Source organism: Sminthopsis crassicaudata, chromosome 2 (genome assembly GCF_048593235.1).
Source record: "Sminthopsis crassicaudata isolate SCR6 chromosome 2, ASM4859323v1, whole genome shotgun sequence".
NCBI classification, from domain to species: domain Eukaryota; kingdom Metazoa; phylum Chordata; class Mammalia; order Dasyuromorphia; family Dasyuridae; genus Sminthopsis; species Sminthopsis crassicaudata.
Window position 1 is genome coordinate 32,192,716 of NC_133618.1, and position 22,154 is coordinate 32,214,869.

Consider the following 22,154-nt stretch of genomic DNA (forward strand, 5'->3'; position numbering starts at 1 on the left):
CTGGACTCTGCTGTCCTCTGAGACCTTCCTCTGTGTCTCCTGCAAGCTTCGATGGAAAGAAAGAATTCTTCCCCTAAGGGACGGAGAAAGAGGTGAGGAGGAAAAGGCAGTAACAGTTCTATAGTTCCTGAGCATAAGACATTATGGCTGCCTTCAATTAGTCAATAATAAATTATTATTTATTATAAATCATATTGTGTTGTACTGTTATGTGTTATTTTGTGTTATTTTATAAGCAAATTAGCATTAGCTTGAAATATTATAATAAATTATTATTGACTGACCAAAGGAAGCCCTGATGACTTACTACCTCAAAGAAGCAAGGAATTATAAATAAAGTCTAAGGATGTCCAACAGCAACAGAAGTGGGTGAGAGAAGTTCATAGATTTTCTCCTTAAATCCCAGCTACTTTGACCTAGAAACATTCAGACCACCCAACTCAGATTTTTATTTTATATATTTTTTTCCTCAGAGGCAATTGGAGTTAAGTGATTTGCCCAAAGTCACACAGCTAATAAGTGTCTGAGGCCAGATTTGAATTCACGTCTTCCTGACTCCTGGCTTGATGCTCTATCCACTGTACCATTAGCCGCCTCAATTCATATTTTTAAACAATGGTCATAGCTTCATACAAAGAGAGACTTCTGGTTACTTTTTCTTTGATTGTAAACCTATTGGCCCCTTCTATCCCAATTTCTTTTTTGTTCATGATCTTACTTTCTACTTACCCTGGGTGTATATATATATATATATATATATATATATATATATATATATATATATATATATATATATGTATATATACACATGCCATGCAAACATGCACATAAAAGATATATTATGCATATGATGTATAATATTGTGTGATATGTATAATATATATAATTAATATGTTATAATAAGCTATATTATTTTGTTCATAATCTTACCTTCCATTTATCCTATTTATGTATATGTGTATACATATGTGACATGCAAATAACTATGTACATAGAAGATATATTATGCATATGATGTACAATATATAATAATGCATAATATATTGTATACTGTGTATAATATATAATGCACATATTATAATAAAATATATGTGTATGCTATAATAAATAATAAATAGATATATCTTCCATGTACATGGTTATTTGCATGACATCACATATTATAATAAAATATATTGTGTGCTATAATATATAATAAATATATATCTTCCATGTACATAGTTATTTATATGACATGTCACTCCTCAGAATATAGGTTCCTTTATCTCAGGGACCCTATATTTTCTCTTCTTTATCATCTTTAGAGATTAGCACATTGCTTGGCACACTACACACACTTTAGAAATAGGTATTGACTAATTGATTAATCCATGTTCTGCAGCAAGGCATTTTGCAGTAGCAACTTTGATGTCCTTGAATAGCTTCCTCATTCTCACAGCAGCTGCTCTGAAATTCTTCAGTTTGATGTTTGAAATACTTTTGGTTTCCAGACATATCCAAACAGATCCCACCAACCTCTCTTTGATATATATCTTCAGAGATATTCAATTTTACCCCCATTGGGAAAGGCCAAAATTTTATCATAATTTGGATAATTTCCAGGATAACCTATCCAAAGAATTTTTTGAGCAACTTGCTGTCTTTTTGGGAAGTCACACTGATCCCGCCACCCCATCTCTGGTTGCTGCATACAAAATAGTCCTGATGCTGTTTCAGAAATACTGCAGTCACTTTTAAAAAAATTCCTTGTCTATAATTAACTCTTTGGTGGTATAATCAAAAGCAGCTTTCCTTGGCATCTGTGCCTCCCTATGCATTCACACAATCTACTAATGAATAGAGTGGCTCAGTTGTTTTAAGAGTTTTTTTGACTCCAGTCTCTGCCACTATTTTTGTATTTTTACTGCCACAATCACTAGATTCTTGCTATCTTAAACTATTCAGGAAAAGGCCCACTCCTGATTGGTTAGGAGTACCAGACAAGTACAAGGGATACAAGTACCAGACAAGATAAGGGATAACTAGCTCCCTCTTTTTCCCAAAAACAAGTCATCTAACTTTCAGAAGGGAGACAATTTCAACAAATATCTAAAAGTAAGATGTAAGATGAAATCTCTAATCAGCTGAAAAAATACTCTCCCTCTCAAGTTCTACAGCCATGATCCTCCAATCCATGAAAGATTTATCTGACCTCAGCTTTCATTATTTTCTGTGTTTCTAATGACAGGTATATATTTTGCACCTTTTGGGGACAACATACAGGATTTCAGAGACTATATTGAAAATTTACCTTTGATTGATGACCCTGAAATATTTGGGATGCATGAAAATGCCAACTTAGTTTTCCAGGTTTGTATGGATGGACTTTCTATTTAAAATATATAAAACATAAATGCATGCTATCCTATTAGTGTAAAATCTAAATGCTAGATTATGTAAATTATGACATACTTAAATGATCAGATGGATATAACTCAACCATGCTAGTTTATTCAATCTCAAAAAATTCTTACATTGCCAGGTGATATAGTGGATAGAGCAGAGTTCTAATCCTGACTTGGACATTTATTATGAAAAGTCACATAAAATCTCTGAACCTCATTTTCCTCGTCTGTAAAAAAGAAAGGTTTGGACTTAGTGTCTAAAGTCTTTGAGCTAAATGGCAGTCAACAAATATTTTCAAGTATTCATTTCTCCTATGATTTAAACAGATTTCCATGGCTTTAGGTATGTATCACCTACCTCTCATTCACCTGCAATATTTTCTTGCAGGCAGATGCTTTCAAGGGCATATGCTTTGCCCCCCCCCCATAGACTTTAGGCTTTAGAAGGGCTTGAGTCACAGGTCTTCAGGCGAGTTTTCCCTATATTTTACTGATTTGGCTCTTCGGGGAGTAATGAAAGCTCTTCTAATTAATTTCATTATCCAAAAAAAGGTATTTACTTTCCACGACCAGTTCTTAATTGCCTGAATGGAAATCCCAGATCCCTTCATATGAATAGCATTCTGCTCTCTATTTGGGTTTCTCTCTATTCAGAGAGATATTTTACTTTATTGTATAGATAGAATAGGAAAAAAAGAAAGATTGCACACTAGACTTTTTCCCTTTCTCTCTAATAGAGCCTTTTACCAACCCTCTGATCATTTCTTCCAAAGATGGAAGACCCAATATGGTCATTAGTCCTCACTCTCCACCCCACCCTCCCCTTACCCTGCTTTAAAACTTAAACTAGTATGAAAGCTACTCTATGTAAAATACAGCAGTTCCTTGGGGGGCATAGGAATGTCCAAATATATTTTAGAACCATAAACCATTTATATTCTACATTATTCTTAATAAAATAAAATAAATAAATTTACTTTTCAATAGTAAATATTTTAAAATGTATTTTTTTCAATATTAGGAAACACATTTAAGATATTCACACAGTAATTTCATCTTTTTTTTTTCTTTTCTGGGAGAGGTAGGAAGGGAATCTGGTAAAGCATCAATTATGTGCCAGGAACTTTGCTAATTGAGAGCTTTATAATTATTATGTCACCTTTTTGATGTTACTCCTGCTAATAGTCACTTTTTCATATATAATGAATGAGATTAGATACAGAGAGCCAGGAGAGTGCACTGTGTAACTGCCTGTATCATCACTCCTACTATGTGTCTGTGCTCCCTGCAGAAAGTTGGCCTTTCTTCTTGAGTTCTGGAACTTTATTTAGGAAAATAGGTAATTTACTACTTAGTCAGTGGCAGATTTAGAACTATTTTAGTATAAACTTTTAAATGAGCATATTCAATAAAAGACAAAATATTTGCCTAATTACTTGAGTGTGTCTCTGCCATTCTCAGGTAATTTCATTGTATCGTGTCTGATCCTATATTTATCCTTAGCCAACCATAGGGTAACACTGTATAATATGACCAAAAATGTGACATTTTTTAAAGAATGAGCATCTTCAGTGATCTTCCTTCTTCCTCCTTTACATTATAGTTCAAAGAGACCAACTCTTTCATCACTACTATACTTGATGTCCAGCCGAGGTCTGGCGGTGGTGGAGGTGGAAAGAGCAATGATGAAATCGTCCAAGAACTTGTTACTTCGGTCTTGTCAAAAGTGCCAGGTAATAAAGCTTTCTAGGCATGTTGACTGAGGCTACAGAATGTAGGAATGAAAATTCAACTATTTATTTACATAAATAACTATTTTGTTTAGAATTTGGGAGGGATTGAAAATAAGTATAAAAGCTTCAACTTACCTACTTTAAAAAAAAAAGTTTTATTTTTAATTCCAAATTCTCACCACTCAATCTCTCTCCCTCCAAACCATTGAGGAAGCAAAAAAAATTACAAAATAAATATTTAATCGAAGAAAACAAATTCATATATATGTACATACTTGTATGTATATACTTACGTGTATATGGCTATATGTATCTGCAGGTGTGTGTGTATATATATATATATATATATATATATATATATAAGCACACACACATATACATACAAATATAAATATTTTTCAATGGGTGTTTAATTAACCTCTCTATCTAAAGGGAGCCACCACCCACTTTTCAAATTTAGATTCTACATCTATATTTCCAGGATCCATGTTTTGTCAGTGTGAGCATTTCCCCCACTGACACAAATTGTGATTTCTGGCAGAAGGAAGGAACATTTGTAGGAGTTACCATGATCAAAAGAACTTGCCATCTAATGACCAATCTTCAGGGGATAAGAAATTAAGAACAAAAAATATTAAAATATTTTCAATGAATCTAACAATCAATTATATTGAACTCGAGGCTAAATGAGAAAACAGTAATACATACTACAGAAAGAAGGGGATCCTTAGAGTTGAGAAGGGGAAGTTATCTTTCAACAAGCATTCTTTAAGTAAATACCACATCGCACTGTATTAGGTACTTGGATAAAAAATTTTTAAACCTGCCCTCCAAGATCTTTCATTCCACAGGGATTGCTGTGAAGTTCTGTTTTTATACCTTTGGCCCCCATGTGTCTGACCTGAATCACAGAAGCATTTATTTTAAAGCATTCCAAACACTGCAGTGATTGACTTATTTCTAAAAAGCAGGCTTTAAATGAGAATTTATAGGGAATTTTAGGAATAATTCTTTTTGTGTATTTCAGTAAAACTGGAAATGGAAGGAGCTTCAGATTCGCTCTTTGTCAAGGATGCACAAGGACGCCTCAACTCCTTAACGACTGTCCTTGGACAAGAAGTGGACAGATTTAATGGCCTTCTCAAATTAATCCGAGTATGACAATTATCCCATATTTTTTGTTGAATGTCATTACTCTGTAATAACACTGGGGTAGTTTTTAGAATTCTATACTTTTGTGTCTTCTGGTATCAGATTTGTGCAAATGAGTCCCAAATCCATAAGACTGGTACTTATAAAGTGCTGTACAGTTTTGTAAAGGGCTTTTTATATGCATGTTATCGCATTGGATCTTTTGTTTCCAGACTTGACCCTTCTCCCAAGATCCAGTTCTGTCTTCCCAGCTGCCTATGAAAGCTGCCTCTGTTTTTTCATATTATTCAGAATCAGTATGTCTAGAACTTGACCTCTGCATGGAGTGATGGGATTAGCACTGGATTTCAGATCTAGAAGGGTCCAAACCTTTTATATTAGTGTGAATTTGGGCAAGTCCCATAACTTCCCAAGACCTCAATTTCATTCTCTATGATAGAGGAGTTACTTTTGATGATCTCTAGAGCATCCTTGAAAGAGGGACAATAAAATCAAGAGGATTACTTATCTGAGTATTTCAGTATATTCTTTGGCTGCTTAGCACTGAAATTCATTATGATTTCCCATCTACAACATCTTATCAGAAACTGGGAGCATGGTAAGTGCCCTTGCTCATGAGAGCTTCTTAGTGATCTGGAATTTTTCTTCTAGGTAGATTTTTAGACATCATACATAGCTTCTGATATCCTCTGAAGATTTGTACTTTAGAATACAAATAAAAGGGCATATGAAGATGGAACAAGAGGCAGATGGTGAAATAAAAAACAGTGAACACAGATAAAGTCAACAGTGAGGTTTTATAATCAGAGGAGGAGCCAGCAAGACGTCCAAACAAGAATGAAAGAAGAGATCTGATAAAATGAATGAATAAGAATTGTTAAGTATTCAGGCTGTGTGAATGGGAGTCACCCACAGTTGCTAACATTTAATAGACATAATCCACAAATTTAATAATATTTCACTAGGATTTTGTCTCCAGCCTTGACCCTCCTCCTGAGGTCCCTTTCTGTCTTCCCAGCTGCCTGTGAGCTATCTTTATCTTCCAGCATGATTCAGACACATTATGTCTAAAACTTGACCTCTACATGAAATTTTTAAAAATCATTTGGGAAGGAATCAGGAAGAAAAAGCACTGGAGAGATGAAAGGGAGACACCAGTTCGATGGTGATGGATGAATAAACGTGACACACAAAGAAAAAAAAAGAAAAAACTGTCATCCTAAAGCTGCACAGTATTCCCATAAAATACCTCCTAACAAAGAATTATTTCTGGGATAGTCACAAGCAACCACAAAGGCAAGCAGGGGTGGTTGAAACTTTTTATCAACCTGAGGAGAAAGAAAAGAAGACATTTGGGTTAGTGATGTTTCTTTCACTGAGGGTATGAATGAGCCAAAGTTGATACGGCCATTTAGGGGGTCGCTATCTTCCTAAAGAACATTGAAGAAAAATGAGTTTCGAGTTCTCCAAAGGTTCACATGCATGTTTATCATTAATGAACATTATTCTTTTCCTTTTGGAGCAACAAAGGCATCTCAGAATAATGAATTTCATTGAATCCTGAAATAGAATCCCGCAGAAGTCAAGACCTAATAATCACAAGCTTCTGCTCTTTTCCCTTCACCTTGTAAAGAAATTAGGAGCAAAGATAAGGTTCCCGCTGAAATGAGTTACTCCATTGTTCCTTCTACTAAGCTCTATCTTTTGTTCCTTCTACTAAGTTCTATCTTTTCTTGATCCAGAAAACAAGACAGGAGAGGAGAGTATTGCCCCATATCCATGGACTGTGTTCTTGCTACTCTCCCTATAAATGGATTCTCCCTTCCACGTCTGCAAATTAACACCCATCTGCCAAAATGGCTGTGAGGATCAAATGAGATAACATTTATAAAAACTTAGCACATGATAAGCAGTTAATAAATGCTTGTTTCTTTCCTTCCATAATACTTACTTGTCTGGATAACTTTGAATATGCTCCTTACATTCTATGTAACTCAGTTTTGTCATCTACAAAATTCCTGGAAAATGTACATATTCTTTCCTTCCATCATACTTGTCTGGATTACTGAATACGCTCCTTAAATTTATGTAACTCAGTTTTGTCATAGGCAAAATTCATCTAGATAAGGGTTCTTAACCTAGAAGATGAAGCTATTCTTTCCTTCCATAATACTTTCTTGTCTGGTAACTTTGAACATGCTCCTTAAATTCTATGTAACAGTCTTGTCATCTGCAAAATTCAGCTAGATCAGGATTCTTAACCTTGAAAGATGTACATTACTTTAATGTGTTCATTTTAATATAATTGGTTTCCTTTGTAACTATGGATTTTTTTAACAATATTATCTTAGGGAGTCTTCAGAATTCATAAAATCATCCAAGAGATCTGTCACTCAAAAATGGCTAAGAAGCCCTAAAACTAGGTGATTTTAAATTTCAAAATCCATGAATCCTCTGCTTTCAGTTGCTGGGTTTGCCCTCTCATATTTCTGTTTTCTTCCTTTTCCCTACTCTTCCTACCTCTGCTCGACCTCCTCCCTCACCTAATTTTAACCTTGAGTCTTCCCACCTTCAGCCTCCACATTCTTGCCAACCTGATCCTTACATCTTGGCTGCTCGGGACTTCCTCAGCATCTCCCCCGGGATTCACGAGATCCTGGATCCTGGATGTGACTGTGACTTAATTTACACGGCCAAGGGCAGTGTTTATCAGACTTCCCACTGTCTGAATTGTGCCTTACTATTTAAGGTTTTTCCGTTCACTATTTGTATTTCGTGAGTGTTAAGATAAACATTTGTGTTTCCTTTCAGATTTCCCTAGAAACACTGGACAAAGCAATTGCTGGATTCGTCGTCATGTCTGAAGAAATGGAGAGAGTGTATAATAGCTTCCTTAACAATCAGGTTCCGGCATTGTGGTCCAATGCCGCCTACCCTTCACTAAAGCCTCTGTCATCCTGGGTCAAAGATCTCGTCTTGAGGACATCTTTTGTGGATGTGAGCAAAGTTGTCCTTTGGCTTTTGGCTGAGCTAGTGCCATGGCTGGACTTACACCTAGAACCAGCTCAGGGAGGGCGTGAGGCACAGGGAGGGAAATCCGTGTTTCTTTCTATATTGGGGATGTCCAAAATGGGAATGATCCCATTCCTGCTGAAAGACAGTGGCCTGGGAACACTCAGGGGCGAAATGATGTTGCTCACCGTCCCAGACAATGCTCAAAGGACTTTCAGGAATAATTTTAGGCACTTGGCTTTAACCTTGCTCCACTTAGATTGTTTTCTCCCATATTCCATAGCTGTTGATTATTTATTAAAGCTAGTAGCCAGAACACGGGAAGTAAAGTCTTTCTGACTCTTGATGTTTTGGAAATACTAGAATATCTTGCTAATAGGGATTATGGCATCTTTGGGGCCATTTTTAAGAATTACTGGAATAATAACTAGTTCTCTGGACTGGTTTAGATACCATCCTGGAAGAGGAAGAAGAAAGATCCAGTTGTCTAGCAACCTTGATTTAGATTACAGGCTACTTCAGCCCCCATAATACTCTATTCCATTGTTTCTCTTTTCAGTTGTGGCTCAAAAGGGGACAGCCCAAATCATTCTGGATATCTGGTTTCTTTTTTCCTCAAGGATTTCTGACAGGTACTAGTATTTTTCTTAAAGTTTTCAAGTAGGTCCTGAATTAATAGAGAATCACAGAGTTATGAGTAGGAATGGCTCTCTGTAGCACCCCCTCAAGGGAGAAAACGAAGGGAAAAACTCAACAGAGGAATTGAGAAATAGCTACTTTATTAGTTGACTAGGAAAGAACACAGAATAAGTAAGATGTTTGCTTAGAAATTTTTTCCAGTAACCAGAGTAGAATGGCCACTTTTTGACAGACTCCTTAAGAGTTTCTATTTCAATATGCAGTTATAATGTCACTGGGGTCTACTTCTTAATCATCTGAGAAAAGAGAAGTCCATAAATAGCAGAATTTCCTTAGTTCCCCAAATCCAGGCAATTCTCAGGATACCTAGAATTTTGGGAAGAACAAGAAAGCCTCTTTTCTTAGACCTTATACTTTGGATAGGAATTGCTCATTATAATCTGAGTCCTAGAATTTGTGTTCTGTTGGCCCAGAGAATGTTCTTGGGTGTTTCTTTAGTATCATCAGGGACAAAGAAACCTAGAAAATGGAGGGCAAAAATCCCTTGTGAATATGTCTGTTCCACTAAGGTCAGCATCAGGAAATTTCTATAAGATACTCCAATTTAGCAGGTCCTGAGCTTCCAATTCTGATTCCTCTGCAAATGGCAAAAAAAAATTAATAATAATAATAATATTTCATATTATATATTTATATACACATAGATAATATTTCATGCTATATATTTATATACACAATATATAATATTTCATATTATATATTGTATATATAAATATATATGATATACATAAAATTATATATGTAATCTAGGCTATATATTGGCTATTTTCACAAAGGACATACAAGTCCACAGTGCTTTAACCCAGAGGAATTACACACAAAAGGTTGGAGTCCTGGGCTTTGGGGCCAGCTGCTGGTAGAGAGAGTTGACTAATGGTGAATTCTCAGCATCTGTTCAATCCCCCAATAAGATACCTCCACCAATAAGTGGACAACCCCAAGGATAATGTGGGCCAGAGGTAAAAATGTAGAAGAGCCACCTTACCCGTACTTTTCTCCAATAGGAACTCTGCAGAATCATGCTCGAAAATACAACTTACCCATAGATGAACTTAATTTTTGCTATAACATTGTGCCTGTTTACCGAGACCAAGCACTGGTGATCGAAGCATCCCGAACCGTACAGTTCGGACAGGAGTCACCCATGGATAAGGAGGTATTGTTCCCTCTGGCCACGGAGGACCAGAGACCTTGTTGAGTCCACTTCTGTTGACTGGGTCAAACTGCTCTCATTGTGCAGATTCACATGCATGTTATAACACACAATACCTGAGTCACAGGTGTCAGCTTCCTGGCTCCATCCGTGGCTCAGTTTGAGAACACTATAGCATGATGGAAAGGGATCTCAGGGAGGAGTCAGAAGACAAGGGGCCAAAACATGCAGGTGTATTGCATTTAAGTGAGAGAAAGCTGGACAAGGTCACCTGTAGAGTTGTTTTGAGGATCAAGTGGAATAATATTTGTAAAGCACTAAAGTACCCTTAAAGCACCACAGAATGCATGTATACACATGTATGTATATTCTATACATGTTTGTATGCATACATATACATTTATAGATATCTATAGACATATGAGATTGATAGATGATGTTTATATAGATATCTATATAAATGGTAAATCAATAGATGCATGAAAAGATAGATGTATGATAAATAGATAAATGGAGGGATAGATGCATGCATGTAAAGACAGATGGATGATAGACCGACAGATGCTTGTAAAAATAGATAAATGTATGATAAATAGATGGATAGATGGATGGATGCATGGATGGATAGATGGATGGATAGATGGATGGATGGATAGATGGATAGATAGATGGATAGACAATGGGCAGATGGATGGATGGAGAGAGAGAGAATCTGAGATACATTTGTATTTGCTTTGTTCGTTCCATTTAGAACTTTGCCCAGTATCCGGCCCCATTACATTGTGAGGTCCTGGAGGGCCCAGAAACTTTTTGCCTTGTTTTATCTGAGTTTTTATTACTGCTACTGCTGTTGCCTTTCTTTGTAACCCCACCACTTAGCCCAGTGCCTCGCACATAGTAAGTGCTTAATAAATGCTAGTTGGCTGCCTGACAAAAGAGGTGCTTTTTAAATGCTTATTCCTCAAGGTCACACCTCCAGAAATGCACCCACTGGGTTTCTGCGCTTATGTTTCCCTTTCAGCTGCCAATTCCTGAGGATGGCGTGCTGGTGCATGGAATGTTCATGGACGCTTCACGCTGGGATGATGAAAACATGGTTATAGAAGATGCTTTGCCTGGACAGATGAACCCTATGTTGCCCGTGGTACATTTTGAGCCTCATCAGAATTATGAACCCATTCCCTCGCTGTATCACTCTCCACTCTATAAAACTGGAGCCCGAGCAGGGACGCTGTCCACCACTGGTAAGAACTTTGTACATCAACACAAAATGCAACCTCAATGTTGTGATTATGTATATTTCTTTCTCACAAAGGACCCAAAAAACAAATTTCAGACATAATAGGATCATCCCAATTTCTAACAGTGAGATGGTGCCATGGGGCACTGAGTGCTCGATCTGAAGACAGGAAGATCTGAGTGCCAATGTAGCCTCCACTGCTTCCTAGCCATGTGACTTTGAACAAGTCACCTGCCTTCTGTTTACCTCAGTTTTCTCCTATGCAAAAAGGGGATGATGATATCTACCTGCCAGAGGTGATGGCTACTATTGTTGTTTGTCCTTGATTTCTGATGGAGAACCAGGACATCAGGGAGGTGAAACCAAGACATGAAAGTCAATTGGACTGAAGTGAGGGAGGGCTGGGCAAGGTCACCTGCAGGGTTGTTTTAAGCATTATGTGGAAAATAATATTTGTAAAGTACTTTATACCCTTGAGGCACTACAGAAATCCTCATCAACCTCAATATTATTTTTATCTGGCTTCTATGGCTACAATCTGGGAAAGGGTATAGGAGCAAGACTATCAGAATTAGAAACAGAGGATCTGGGTTCAAATCCAACCATTGTTGCTTCCTACCCTTACACCTTTAGGCAAGCATTGGCTTCCTCATCTGTTAAATGAAAGCTTGGATTTGGAACAGAGGATCTGGGTTCAAATCCAACCATTGTTGCTTCCTACCCTTACACTTTTAGGCAAGCATTGGCTTCCTCATCTGTTAAATGAAAGCTTGGATCTGGATCATCTTTCCACCTCTGCAAGTTCCAAGTCCTGTGATCCATGAAAACTAAGACTATAGCAAATGGGCAGAGGCCCCGTGGGAAAGACATAGGAAGCCAGTCCCATCTTTAAAATCACAAACAAAGCAAGTGGACCATTAACTGAACTTAAAATAATAAGTCGCCCAGCTACTCAAAGGGCAAGCTTCGGGCTTCTGATGGTGCTCAGTGTTGATAATGGTCTTTTAATAGAAGTCTTTCAGCATTTTACCAACACTGAGCATCGTGCAATTTTGGGGGGCTACATTGACACTGAGACAAGCTAGCTCCTATTAACATTAACCAGAATTCAGTCATTCAGACATTGCCAGAGCACATTATTAACACATTGACATAGCAGAGCTTGTTATCGGTTTCCTCTACCTATGTGATCCTGGGCACTTATCTGGGCTTCAGGTTCTCAAATCATAAAACAAATCTCAAGTCAGACTAGATGATAATTAAAGCCCCCCTCCTCCAAAGTCTAAATCTATGATCTAGTGTCAGAGAGACCCCAAATCTATTGCCATTTTTATCATACTATTGCTTCCCATCTCAGGGGAGATTTGAGGAGCCCTACCTAAAAAAATTGTAGAATTCCTCCTCATGTGATTATAGTTGTCATATTAGTGTCTACTGTTTGAGGGGGAAAACAACATAATAACAAATGGTTATTATGAATTCAATGATATTTATAAATGAATTTGAATCTTTTTCTTCCCATTAGAATGCATGTTCCTTGAAGGCAAGAGATAGTTTTGCTTTTTCTTCATATATGACTCTTCCAGGTCTGAGATTTTGTGATTTTCCATTTGTTTATTGAGAGAGAGCCCTTGGCTCAACCATGACTCTTCTCCAGTGGGTTGGATGCTAGTTTATTAGATCTCCATGGGCACTTGTCACCTTGCTGCCTTTCTCCTGGGACAGTAGTGATTGTCCGGGCCCACAAGTCTCAGCTGTGTCTTGTATCATTCGTGTCCTGTGTCATTCTGCCCTGATTCAGTCAGAAGCCAGCATCTGCTCGGAGCGTCCCACCTAACGTACACACAAAGTAACTCCCTATCGCCCTGGGCCTTATAAGACACAAGTTTCCCCTCCCATCATGGTCACTTCTGGCTTCTAATATTCATCTAAACCTTGAAAGCTTTTCAGAGGTTCATATATTATCTCATTGGATCTTCGCAATAGCTCTGTGATAAAGGTACCATTATTACCACCACCATTTTAGAAATGGACAAACTAAGAGTGAGAAAGGATAAATGACTTGCCTGGTCACATAGCGACTAAGCGTCTCTGGCCAAATTTGAATTCATATCTTCCCAATTCCAAGTCTAGTGCTCTGTCCATTATACTGCACCTACTGAATGGCACAGGGAATTTCCTCACCCAGAAATTAAATCCCTCAGGGGCATTTCAGTCTGCCCATTTTTAAAGTGAGAAAGTTGAGGCACAAAATCCAGCCAATCTGTCATTTGAAATCAGTCCCTTGAGCCTTTAGCCTCAGAATTCCACTAGGTGGAGAAAAAGAGCCAGGATTGGGGAAATTAGAAAGCCTTACTTGCGTGATTAAACTTCAGGAATCACTTGGGAAGGATCTGGTTCAGTCATTACCTCTTGTAAAGCACACGTTCAGGAGGACCTTAACACTCTGTTGCATTTCTTTTCAATGATGTCAGCAGCAATCTTAATTGTCGTCCAGTCATTTTCCAGTCATGCCCCCTGCCCCCTTTTGGGGTTTTCTTGGCAAAGACCCTGGAGCTGTCTGCCATTTCCTTCCCCAGCTCATTTTACAGGGGAGAAAACTGAGGCAAACCGAGTGAAGTGACTTACCCAGAATCACACAGGCAGGAAATGTCTGAAGTCAGTTTTGACCCTCAGGTCTTCCTAAATCCAGGCTCAGCACTTTTCTGCTAGTTAAATCTAATTAAAGCATCCTTAAAGTCCCTTCCTGCCCCTGGGGTGTCTCTCAGGCTGGAACTACTTAGTAGGATTTGAGTTTTAGGATGAGAGATCTTGAGCCTCTTTTCCTGTAGTCTTAGAGCCATGCTAACATTGTCAGAACCTGGCACTTTGACACTTCAAACAAGAGGAGCCAGTCCTCTAGTTTGGGAGATTAAATTGAGTTTTTAAAAAATCAGGCAACGGCCAACAGGTCCTAAGATTAACCCAAATTAGTTTGTTTTTTAATATAACCGAGGGCAAGGAATCAAACAAGCCTCCAGAATAAAACAACAGAGCATATAGTACATTCAATTGTCTAACAAAATTGTATTTAAGTTAAAAAAAATTTAAGGAATTTATTAGCGTTGCCTAAGATTAATCCAAAGTATTTAATATGACCGAGGGCAATGCAATTGTAAGAATCAAACAAGCCTCCAAAGTAAATCAACAGAGCAGACAGTAAATTCAACTGTCTAAGGCAAAATTGTATTGGAAAGGCAAGTGCATTTGAGAAGCAGGGGGGCCCTAATGGGCAGAAAGGCAGCTTGGGGGTCAAGAAGAAAGGGTTCAAGTTCAAATTCTGGCACCTACCAGCTTGGCCGAGTCACTTAAGTTCCTAGTAGCTCTAAATGGAAGAGAAGATGCTGTCTCCTTTGGTAGAAGGAAGTTCCTCTTCTGTGACTTTTATACTCTTTGGAATTCATAATCAATTAAAAAAACCCAAAAAACAAAAATAAAACTCCGTGACTTCTGGAAATGACAATAAAGGGAGAGGAAAGATTTCATTTTCTGATTGGAGTCCAAGCTCAAAAGCTAGTTTTGTTTTGTTTTTTCCTCTCTGAAGTGTCCATGAAATGCCTATTTCTCTTTCTCCATCTTTTCCTGGGAGCAAAACCTGAGTGATCCCAGAGGAACCTGACTCCTGGGAGTATCTTTTACTGTGAAACCTTAGTTCACATCCCTAGTCTAACACACAAAGGACATGGCTGGAGAGCCTGCTGTGTGATACTTAAGAGCTGGTCTCAGAGCTGGGTTCCAGTGCAGCCTCTGACTTTCACTGGCTGGGTGAAGTCACTTAACATCTCAGTGCTCCCAGGGCTGTCTCGGGACAATTTGCCATAAAAACAGATAAAGACCTGAACGCCAGAGTAAAGGAGGTTTTATTGGAAGCTGCTCCTCCTGAGGAAGTTGTGGATTCATCCCTCCATACCCCAAAATCCAGCAAACGTTTACTGAGTTTTAATAATAGTCCACATTTACATGATGCTTTACAGTTTGCAAAATGCTTCCCAAATATCTCACTTGATCATCATAACAATCTTTGGAAGTTAGTGTTATTATTGTCTCCATTTTACAGATGGGAAAACTGGGTCTAAAAGAGAGAAAGTAGTTTTCCCATAATTTCACAACTAAGAATGTGCCTGAGGCAAACTCTAGCTCCAACTCCAGCTCTCTCTCCATTGAATTCAGTTGAGGTGAAAGCCAATCTTTCTTTCTTGCCTTTCACACTTCTTCAAACCGTCCTCCACCTTTCCCTCAAGTCTCAGCTTGATTGGCAGATAGGGCTTCACGGGATCTGCTAGACCATCTCTAAGGGGCAGAAAATCTCAGTGGGGAGAGAGTCCGGTTCCTCAGGAAAAGATGGAAAAAGAGAAATATTCACTTCACGGACACCTCAGATAGAAAAAAAAATGGCTTTTGAGCTTGGACCCTAACCAAAAAATGAAATATTTTCTCTCCCTTTATCATCACATGTGATTTCCAGAAGTCGTGGAGTCCCTTTTTTCATTGAGTTCCAAAGAGTATAAAAGTCATAGAAGAGGCCGTTTAAATTCAGGTCAGCAAGGAGCCACATGGAGCATTTTTGTATTTATTTGTTGCATGTTGTCTTCTCCACTCAATTGTGAGTTTCTCAAGGTTAAGAACTATCTTTTGCCTCTTTTTGTATCTCCAGCACTTAAACACAATATCTTAAACATAGTAAATGCTTAATAAATGTTTAATTTGTTAAATACTTAATTACTGGGCAGCTAGGTGGGACAGCATTGGGCAGCTAGGTGGGACAGTAAATAAAGTGCCAGAACAAGGAAGACTTTTTTTTTGTGAGTTCAAAGCTGGCAAGTCACTTAGCCCTTTTTGCCTCAGTTTCCCCATCTGTAAAATGAGCTAAAAAAAGAAAATGGCAAACCACTCTTTGAAAGATAAACCCAGATGAGGTTATAGAGTTGTACACAACTGAAAAATGATTCGGCAATAATAAATGTTGATTGCTTGATTGATTGGGAAAAGGCTTTAGTGAGGGACATCCCCAAAGAGCAAGGGTGAGACCTATAGATAAGCACTCTTGGGCTGATCTTAGCCTCGACAGCAATATCAGCTCCCACGTTTGTTCCAGAAATCCAATCTCAGACACTTCATATGACCTTAGACTTAACTTCCATTTATAGCTCCTTTTCCTCAGTGGTAAATTGAGGCTAATGATGGCCCTGAACTCCTAGGATTAAGGGAGCTATTAGGGGAGCACAACACCTGGTCCAGTCTGTCTTCTGACCCCTCTCTCTTTAAAAAGCAGTTTCTCTTCTTCCTCCACTGGCCTGGGGTCTGTGCTTGGCCCCAAACTGGATGAGTAGGCCGTTCCCCAGACTGGGGAAACCTCTCCCTGAATCCTGGGGCTGAGGAATGCTTAGAAGGATTGCAGAAACCATGTAGTCCAATCTTCTCATCCTACAGATGGGGAAACTGAGGCTGGAGAGGGCCCAGGGCCTCTCTCAGAGACCATCTAGTCTAAACCATTCTTTTCAAGGATGGAGAAATCCGGACTCGCAGAGGGACAGTCCAAGGACACCAGAGAAGGAGCCTTTCTTAAATATTCTTCCCACTACGGGGAGAATCGCTTTAACAAATTTCTTCTCATTTCTTAACTAGGCCATTCAACTAATTTTGTGGTGACAATCCTCTTACCGTCCGAGAAACCCAATGACTACTGGATAGCCAAAGGCTCCGCTCTGCTGTGCCAACTGAATGAGTAAGGCAGCACGATGGTCCGAGAAGTGTGGAAACATGGTGGTGGAGAGAGGCCCCGTATGTACGAGGGCCCAAAGTTGCTGGCCGGTCACTGGAGAGCGGTCACTGGCTCCGGCCAGACACGGTGTGTTACCAGTGACTTGATTTTACAATAAAGGGAAGGAAATTGTGATTTTTATTTCTCTTCAAATTCAGAATAAAATACTCTAAAAGTTTCTTACAATAACCCTAGGATTTTTTTCTCTCTTTTGCTCTTTTGGACACTATGGGAGCAGGAAGAGGGGAACAAGGAGCGAGTCTCCCCCAAGGAGGGAGGGAGTGTGTTTCTGTCTCATAAAGATACTCCAGCTCCATTTGTCCAGACCGTTCTCTCAGCCAGGATGCTTAAAATAAGTGTGGCTTCGGAGCAGAAATGAGCTTCATCTCTGTGAAGAAAGGCATCGAGGTAGAGGAGGGAGGCAGGAGACAGAGCGAGGTGGAACACCCGCCCTGCCGCTCTCTGGGACCCCTCCGGTCTCAGTTTCCTCATCTTGTGAAATGAGCAGGTGACACTGGGAGTCTCCAGCTCTGACACACTAGGAGCACTGTGTGCCTGAGTTTTAGGTTAGCATTTCTCGGCCAAACTAACGGAAAACATTGTCCTGGGGGAGGCAGGGGGACCTTACGGTTCTCCTGGGATTCTTTTCTCTCCTTCCTGCAGGAGTTCCCAAGGGTCCCCTTCCTTCCCCATCAGCTGCTATCTCTGGCTCTGCAGCCTCACTTGGGGTACAGCAAGTACAGAAAGCAGACCCTTCTAAAGGTCTCAGCTGCATCCTCTGTCCCCTCCGCTTTGGGGATCGGGCAAACTCCTACAGAGCTGTTCCTTCCCAGGAATGAGGGGAGCACGAGCCGGCTCCCCCTCTTCTCCTTCTCTTCTCCCCATCTTCCTTTTCTCTCCCTTTTCTCTCCCTTGTCTCTCTCATGTCTCTGTGTGTCTATCTCTCTGTCTCCTCTCTTCTCCTTTCTCCCCCATTTCACCACCCCCCCTTTTCTCCCCAATTTTCTCCCTCCCTACTCTTTCTCTCTCAGTCTCTGCTTCTCTGTGTGTGTGTCTCTGTCTCTCTCCTTCCTCTGCCATCTCTTTCTCCCTTCTCCCTAACTTTCTCTCTCCCTACTCTCTCATTTTCTCTCTCCCTCTAATTTTCTAATATATAATATATACACCTCTATGTGTAAGTGGGGAAGATTTTGCAATTACATTAATTAAACTTTCACCCAGAATTATCTATTCTACTCCTTGTTTTGGCAAAGTCAAATGACTCATTTTACAGAAGAGAAAACTGAGGCACAAAGTTAAGTTTACCTGAGGTCACACAGAGTTTGAATCCAGATCTACAGGAGCTGAGGAAATGGAATTAAACTTTCACTCCTTGGAATTCAAAACTATCTCAAGACATGGAACCTTACCTGCCCTTTCCCTCACCTGTGTGACATCGCTCCCCACCCAGCACCTGTCATTTAAAAGATTCTCACTAGTCCAAGGCTTGATGCCTCCCACTATCTTCCCAGTAGAAGCAGACTTCTGCCAGGTTAGGAAAGGTATGGTGAAGAAAGCTATTGTTCTTTGTTTTAATTCTACTTTGATGTGGCCCAGGAAACCATGGCCAGCAAGTGAGAAAGACGGTGTTTACATCACCACTAGTTTATATAACAACTTATTTAATTTCTTTCTTGAATCCATTTCCTTGGCTTTCATGGGAATTAAATCATTTCAGTTCCTTTGGTACAGAGAAATGAGTAGGACTCTCACATCAGAGAATCCTACCTATGACACACCACCTGTGTGATTTCAGACAATGCATTTCACCTCCCTTGTCCTTAGTTTGCCCATCTGTAAAATGAGATTAAACTAGATCCCCTGTGAAGCCCCGGAAGCCTGGACCTCCTGTCATCACTGATTCTCCCTCACAAATCTGCTTCTATAGTTTTTTTCATTGTCCCAAACTTAAAGCCTTGAAAATATCTCCTTTACCCTTCACTTCCAATGACTTATTAAATCCTATTGATTTTTTCCTTCTTTCTGTGATTGATCTTCTCTGTAGCCCAGATCTATCATCTCATGCTTGAATTACTAAGAACTGACCTTTGTGGTATACAAAATACTATTTTTTCTAAAGCAAGGATCTTTAACTGGAGTCCATGGACACTCAGCTTGGAGGGGGAAAATGTATTTTTGCTAAGCTTTAACTGAAATTTAGTATTTCCTGCAATTATCTAAAAAGCATTATTCTGTAAAGAGGTCCAGTGACTTTGCCAAAATGAAGGGAGGGATCCAGAACTCAAAAAAAGCTTAAGAATCCCTGAATTTACTCCTCTGAACAATCCCGAGAGGTAGACAAGATAGCTATTAAGACTACTGTATTTAATTTGTTAAACATTTCCTAATGATTTGGGCCACACTTGGGAACTCCATCTCCACCAAAGACAAACCAGTTTACCCCCTGAGAACCTTGGTTTTCCCATCTATGAAATGACAATAATAAAGTTTGCATTTCTCCTTTCCCAGTATGGTCCTTGCAAAGCTGCCTCCCCTTTCCAGTCTATCCTGGGCCCCATGGCCAAAATAGTCTTTCCAAGTACCATTTTAATCCCATCACTTAGATTCTGAGAGCAAGAAGGGGCAACTAATTCAATCCAATTCAATTAAGGGTCCCCACTAAGTGGTCACTCAGCCTTTTCCAGAGACCCCAAGAGAAGGGGGTCCATCAAATCCTGACTGCATGTTGCTGAGGGGTTGAATCACCCTAACAACTTGGAAAATAGAAAACATCCTCCTTCCAATAATCTAGAAGAAAAAAAAACTAAATTCTTCGAAGATATTTACAAGACTCTTGAATGGTCCATTTTCTTTCCCTTCAATTTTATTTGTCATTACTTTCTCTAGATCCATAGTATACTCGTTCTGGTCTCTGTGTTTTACCTTTGTTAATAAGGTCCTTCACCTAAATGCCCTTCCCTTCCTTTATCTTCTCTGTCTGGGAAGAGACATTTATAGAGAGCCTATTGTATGTTGGACACTGTGCCTAATGCTTTACAAATTAATCTCATTTGATCTTTGCAACAAAGGCAGGTACTGTTATTATTCCCTTTTTACAGAAGAATAGACAAACTGTGCTAATGGACTCGTGAGCTGGTAAGCTCCAGCCCAAGGCTCTGCCCACTGAACCACTCCACTCAGTCAATAAACATTCATTAAGGATCTCAGAGGCTGTCAGGTCCAATCCCCTCATTTTCCAGCTGCCAGAGTAGGGCAGTGCCTACAAGTGGTAAGCAGCCCTGGGGCAGGCACAGAGCCCCCAACCAGGCACATTTCCTTCCTCCATTGAGGGGCTGGCCTGGCTCTCCAGAGGCTCCCTTGGGTAGCCTTCCCTGACAAGATGCTCACAATAACTCACAGATGGGTTTAATAAGGCACCACGTCTAGAAAGGAGGAATGCAAGCTTTATTGTTGCTGTTTCATAGATGGGAAAACCAAGGCTCTTTGGGGTGAAATGGTTTTTCTTCAGTGGGGATGGAGTTGGCACTCCCACAACTTTCCAGATTGCAGCCATTAGAAAATATTTTAAAATTATAATTTTATTTTATTTTAAATTATTTATTTAAATATTTAAATTTAATATTTTTAATTTAAATTTTTAAATTGGGAAATATTTTAAAATTTAATACAGATACTATAGAATATAGATAATATTAATAGGTGATTTTCTAAGTCAATGTATGACCATATTTAAATTTTATTTTATTCATTAAAATATTTAAATTTAATACTTTAAATTTAAAATTTTAAAAATTGGTAAATAATTTTTAAAATTAAATACAGATAGGATAGAATATAGATAATACTAATAGGTGATTTTCTAAGTCGATGTACCACCATATTTAACTTTTATTCATTAAAATATTTATTTAAATTTAATATTTTAAATTTTAAAATTGGGAAATAATTTTTAAAATTAAATACAGATAGTATAAAATAGGGGTTCTCAAACCACGACCCGTGGGCCAGACATGGCCCGCTGAGGACGTTTATTTGGCCCACCCCAGGGTTATGACAAATGGGCTGAGGGGCAGAGACAAAGTGTGAGTTTTTGTTTTTACTATAGACCAGCCGTCCAACAGTCTGAGGCACAGTGAACTGGTCCCCTATTTTAAAAGTTTGAGGACCACTGGTATAGAATATAGATAATACTAATAGCTGATTTTCTATGTTGATATACCACCATTTGAATTTGACATTTTACATTTGGGAAAGGCGATGAACTGGTTTTTCTTCAGTGAGGATGGAGTTGGCACTGCCACAACTTTCCAGATTGCAGCCATTGGAAAATACTTAAAATTATTTTATTTTATTTAAATATTTCAATTTAATATTTTTATTTAAGTTTTAAAATTGGGAAATATTTTTTTAAAATTAAATGGATATTATAGAATACAGATAATACTAATCTGTGGTTTTCTAAGTCGATGTTTGCTTTTAGCAACCAAGAAAAATCTGCATCTAGAGAGCTAGTCTAGTGGAAGTGATGATGAAAAAGATTTTTTTAAAAAGGAAAAAATACCTATGGGTACAAAAATATTTATAGCAGCTCTATTCTTAAAGAATTAAAAATTGAGGGGATGTCCATCAATTGGGGAAGGGCTGAACAAACTGGTATGTGATCCTAACGGAATATTATTGTTCTATGGGAAATGATGAGCAGGATGTTCTCAGAAGAAACTGGAAAGTCCTCCTTGAACTCGAGCAAAGTGAAATATACTACATACAAAATAAAAACAATGTTGTGCAATGATCAGCTACGAATGATTTTGCTATTGTCAGCAATGCAATGATGCATGACTACTCTGAAGGCCTTATGATGAAAAATGATATCCATACTCAAAAAACTGATTGTATCCGAGTACAGATTTTTATTTTTCCTGAGGGCTTTTTGAGAAGATACTGTTTTCTGTCACAACATGACTTATGAAAATGTTTCATA

The 22,154-nt window shown here is 38.7% G+C and overlaps 1 protein-coding gene across 2 annotated transcripts in view; it reads left to right on the forward strand.

The window, feature by feature from the left end:
• The window catches only part of DNAH6 (dynein axonemal heavy chain 6), a 188,789-nt gene extending 171,427 nt beyond the window's left edge, over positions 1-17,362 (forward strand). For both annotated transcript variants that reach the window (XM_074285606.1, XM_074285605.1), the window contains 8 exons: positions 2,228-2,349; positions 3,988-4,117; positions 5,145-5,272; positions 8,081-8,266; positions 8,841-8,913; positions 9,985-10,136; positions 11,155-11,377; positions 17,038-17,362. In XM_074285606.1, coding sequence (XP_074141707.1) covers positions 2,228-2,349; positions 3,988-4,117; positions 5,145-5,272; positions 8,081-8,266; positions 8,841-8,913; positions 9,985-10,136; positions 11,155-11,377; positions 17,038-17,141 — 1,118 coding nt within the window. In that variant the 3' untranslated portion in view covers positions 17,142-17,362. The remainder of the gene's footprint in view (positions 1-2,227; positions 2,350-3,987; positions 4,118-5,144; positions 5,273-8,080; positions 8,267-8,840; positions 8,914-9,984; positions 10,137-11,154; positions 11,378-17,037) is intronic.
• Positions 17,363-22,154: the final 4,792 nt, after the last annotated feature.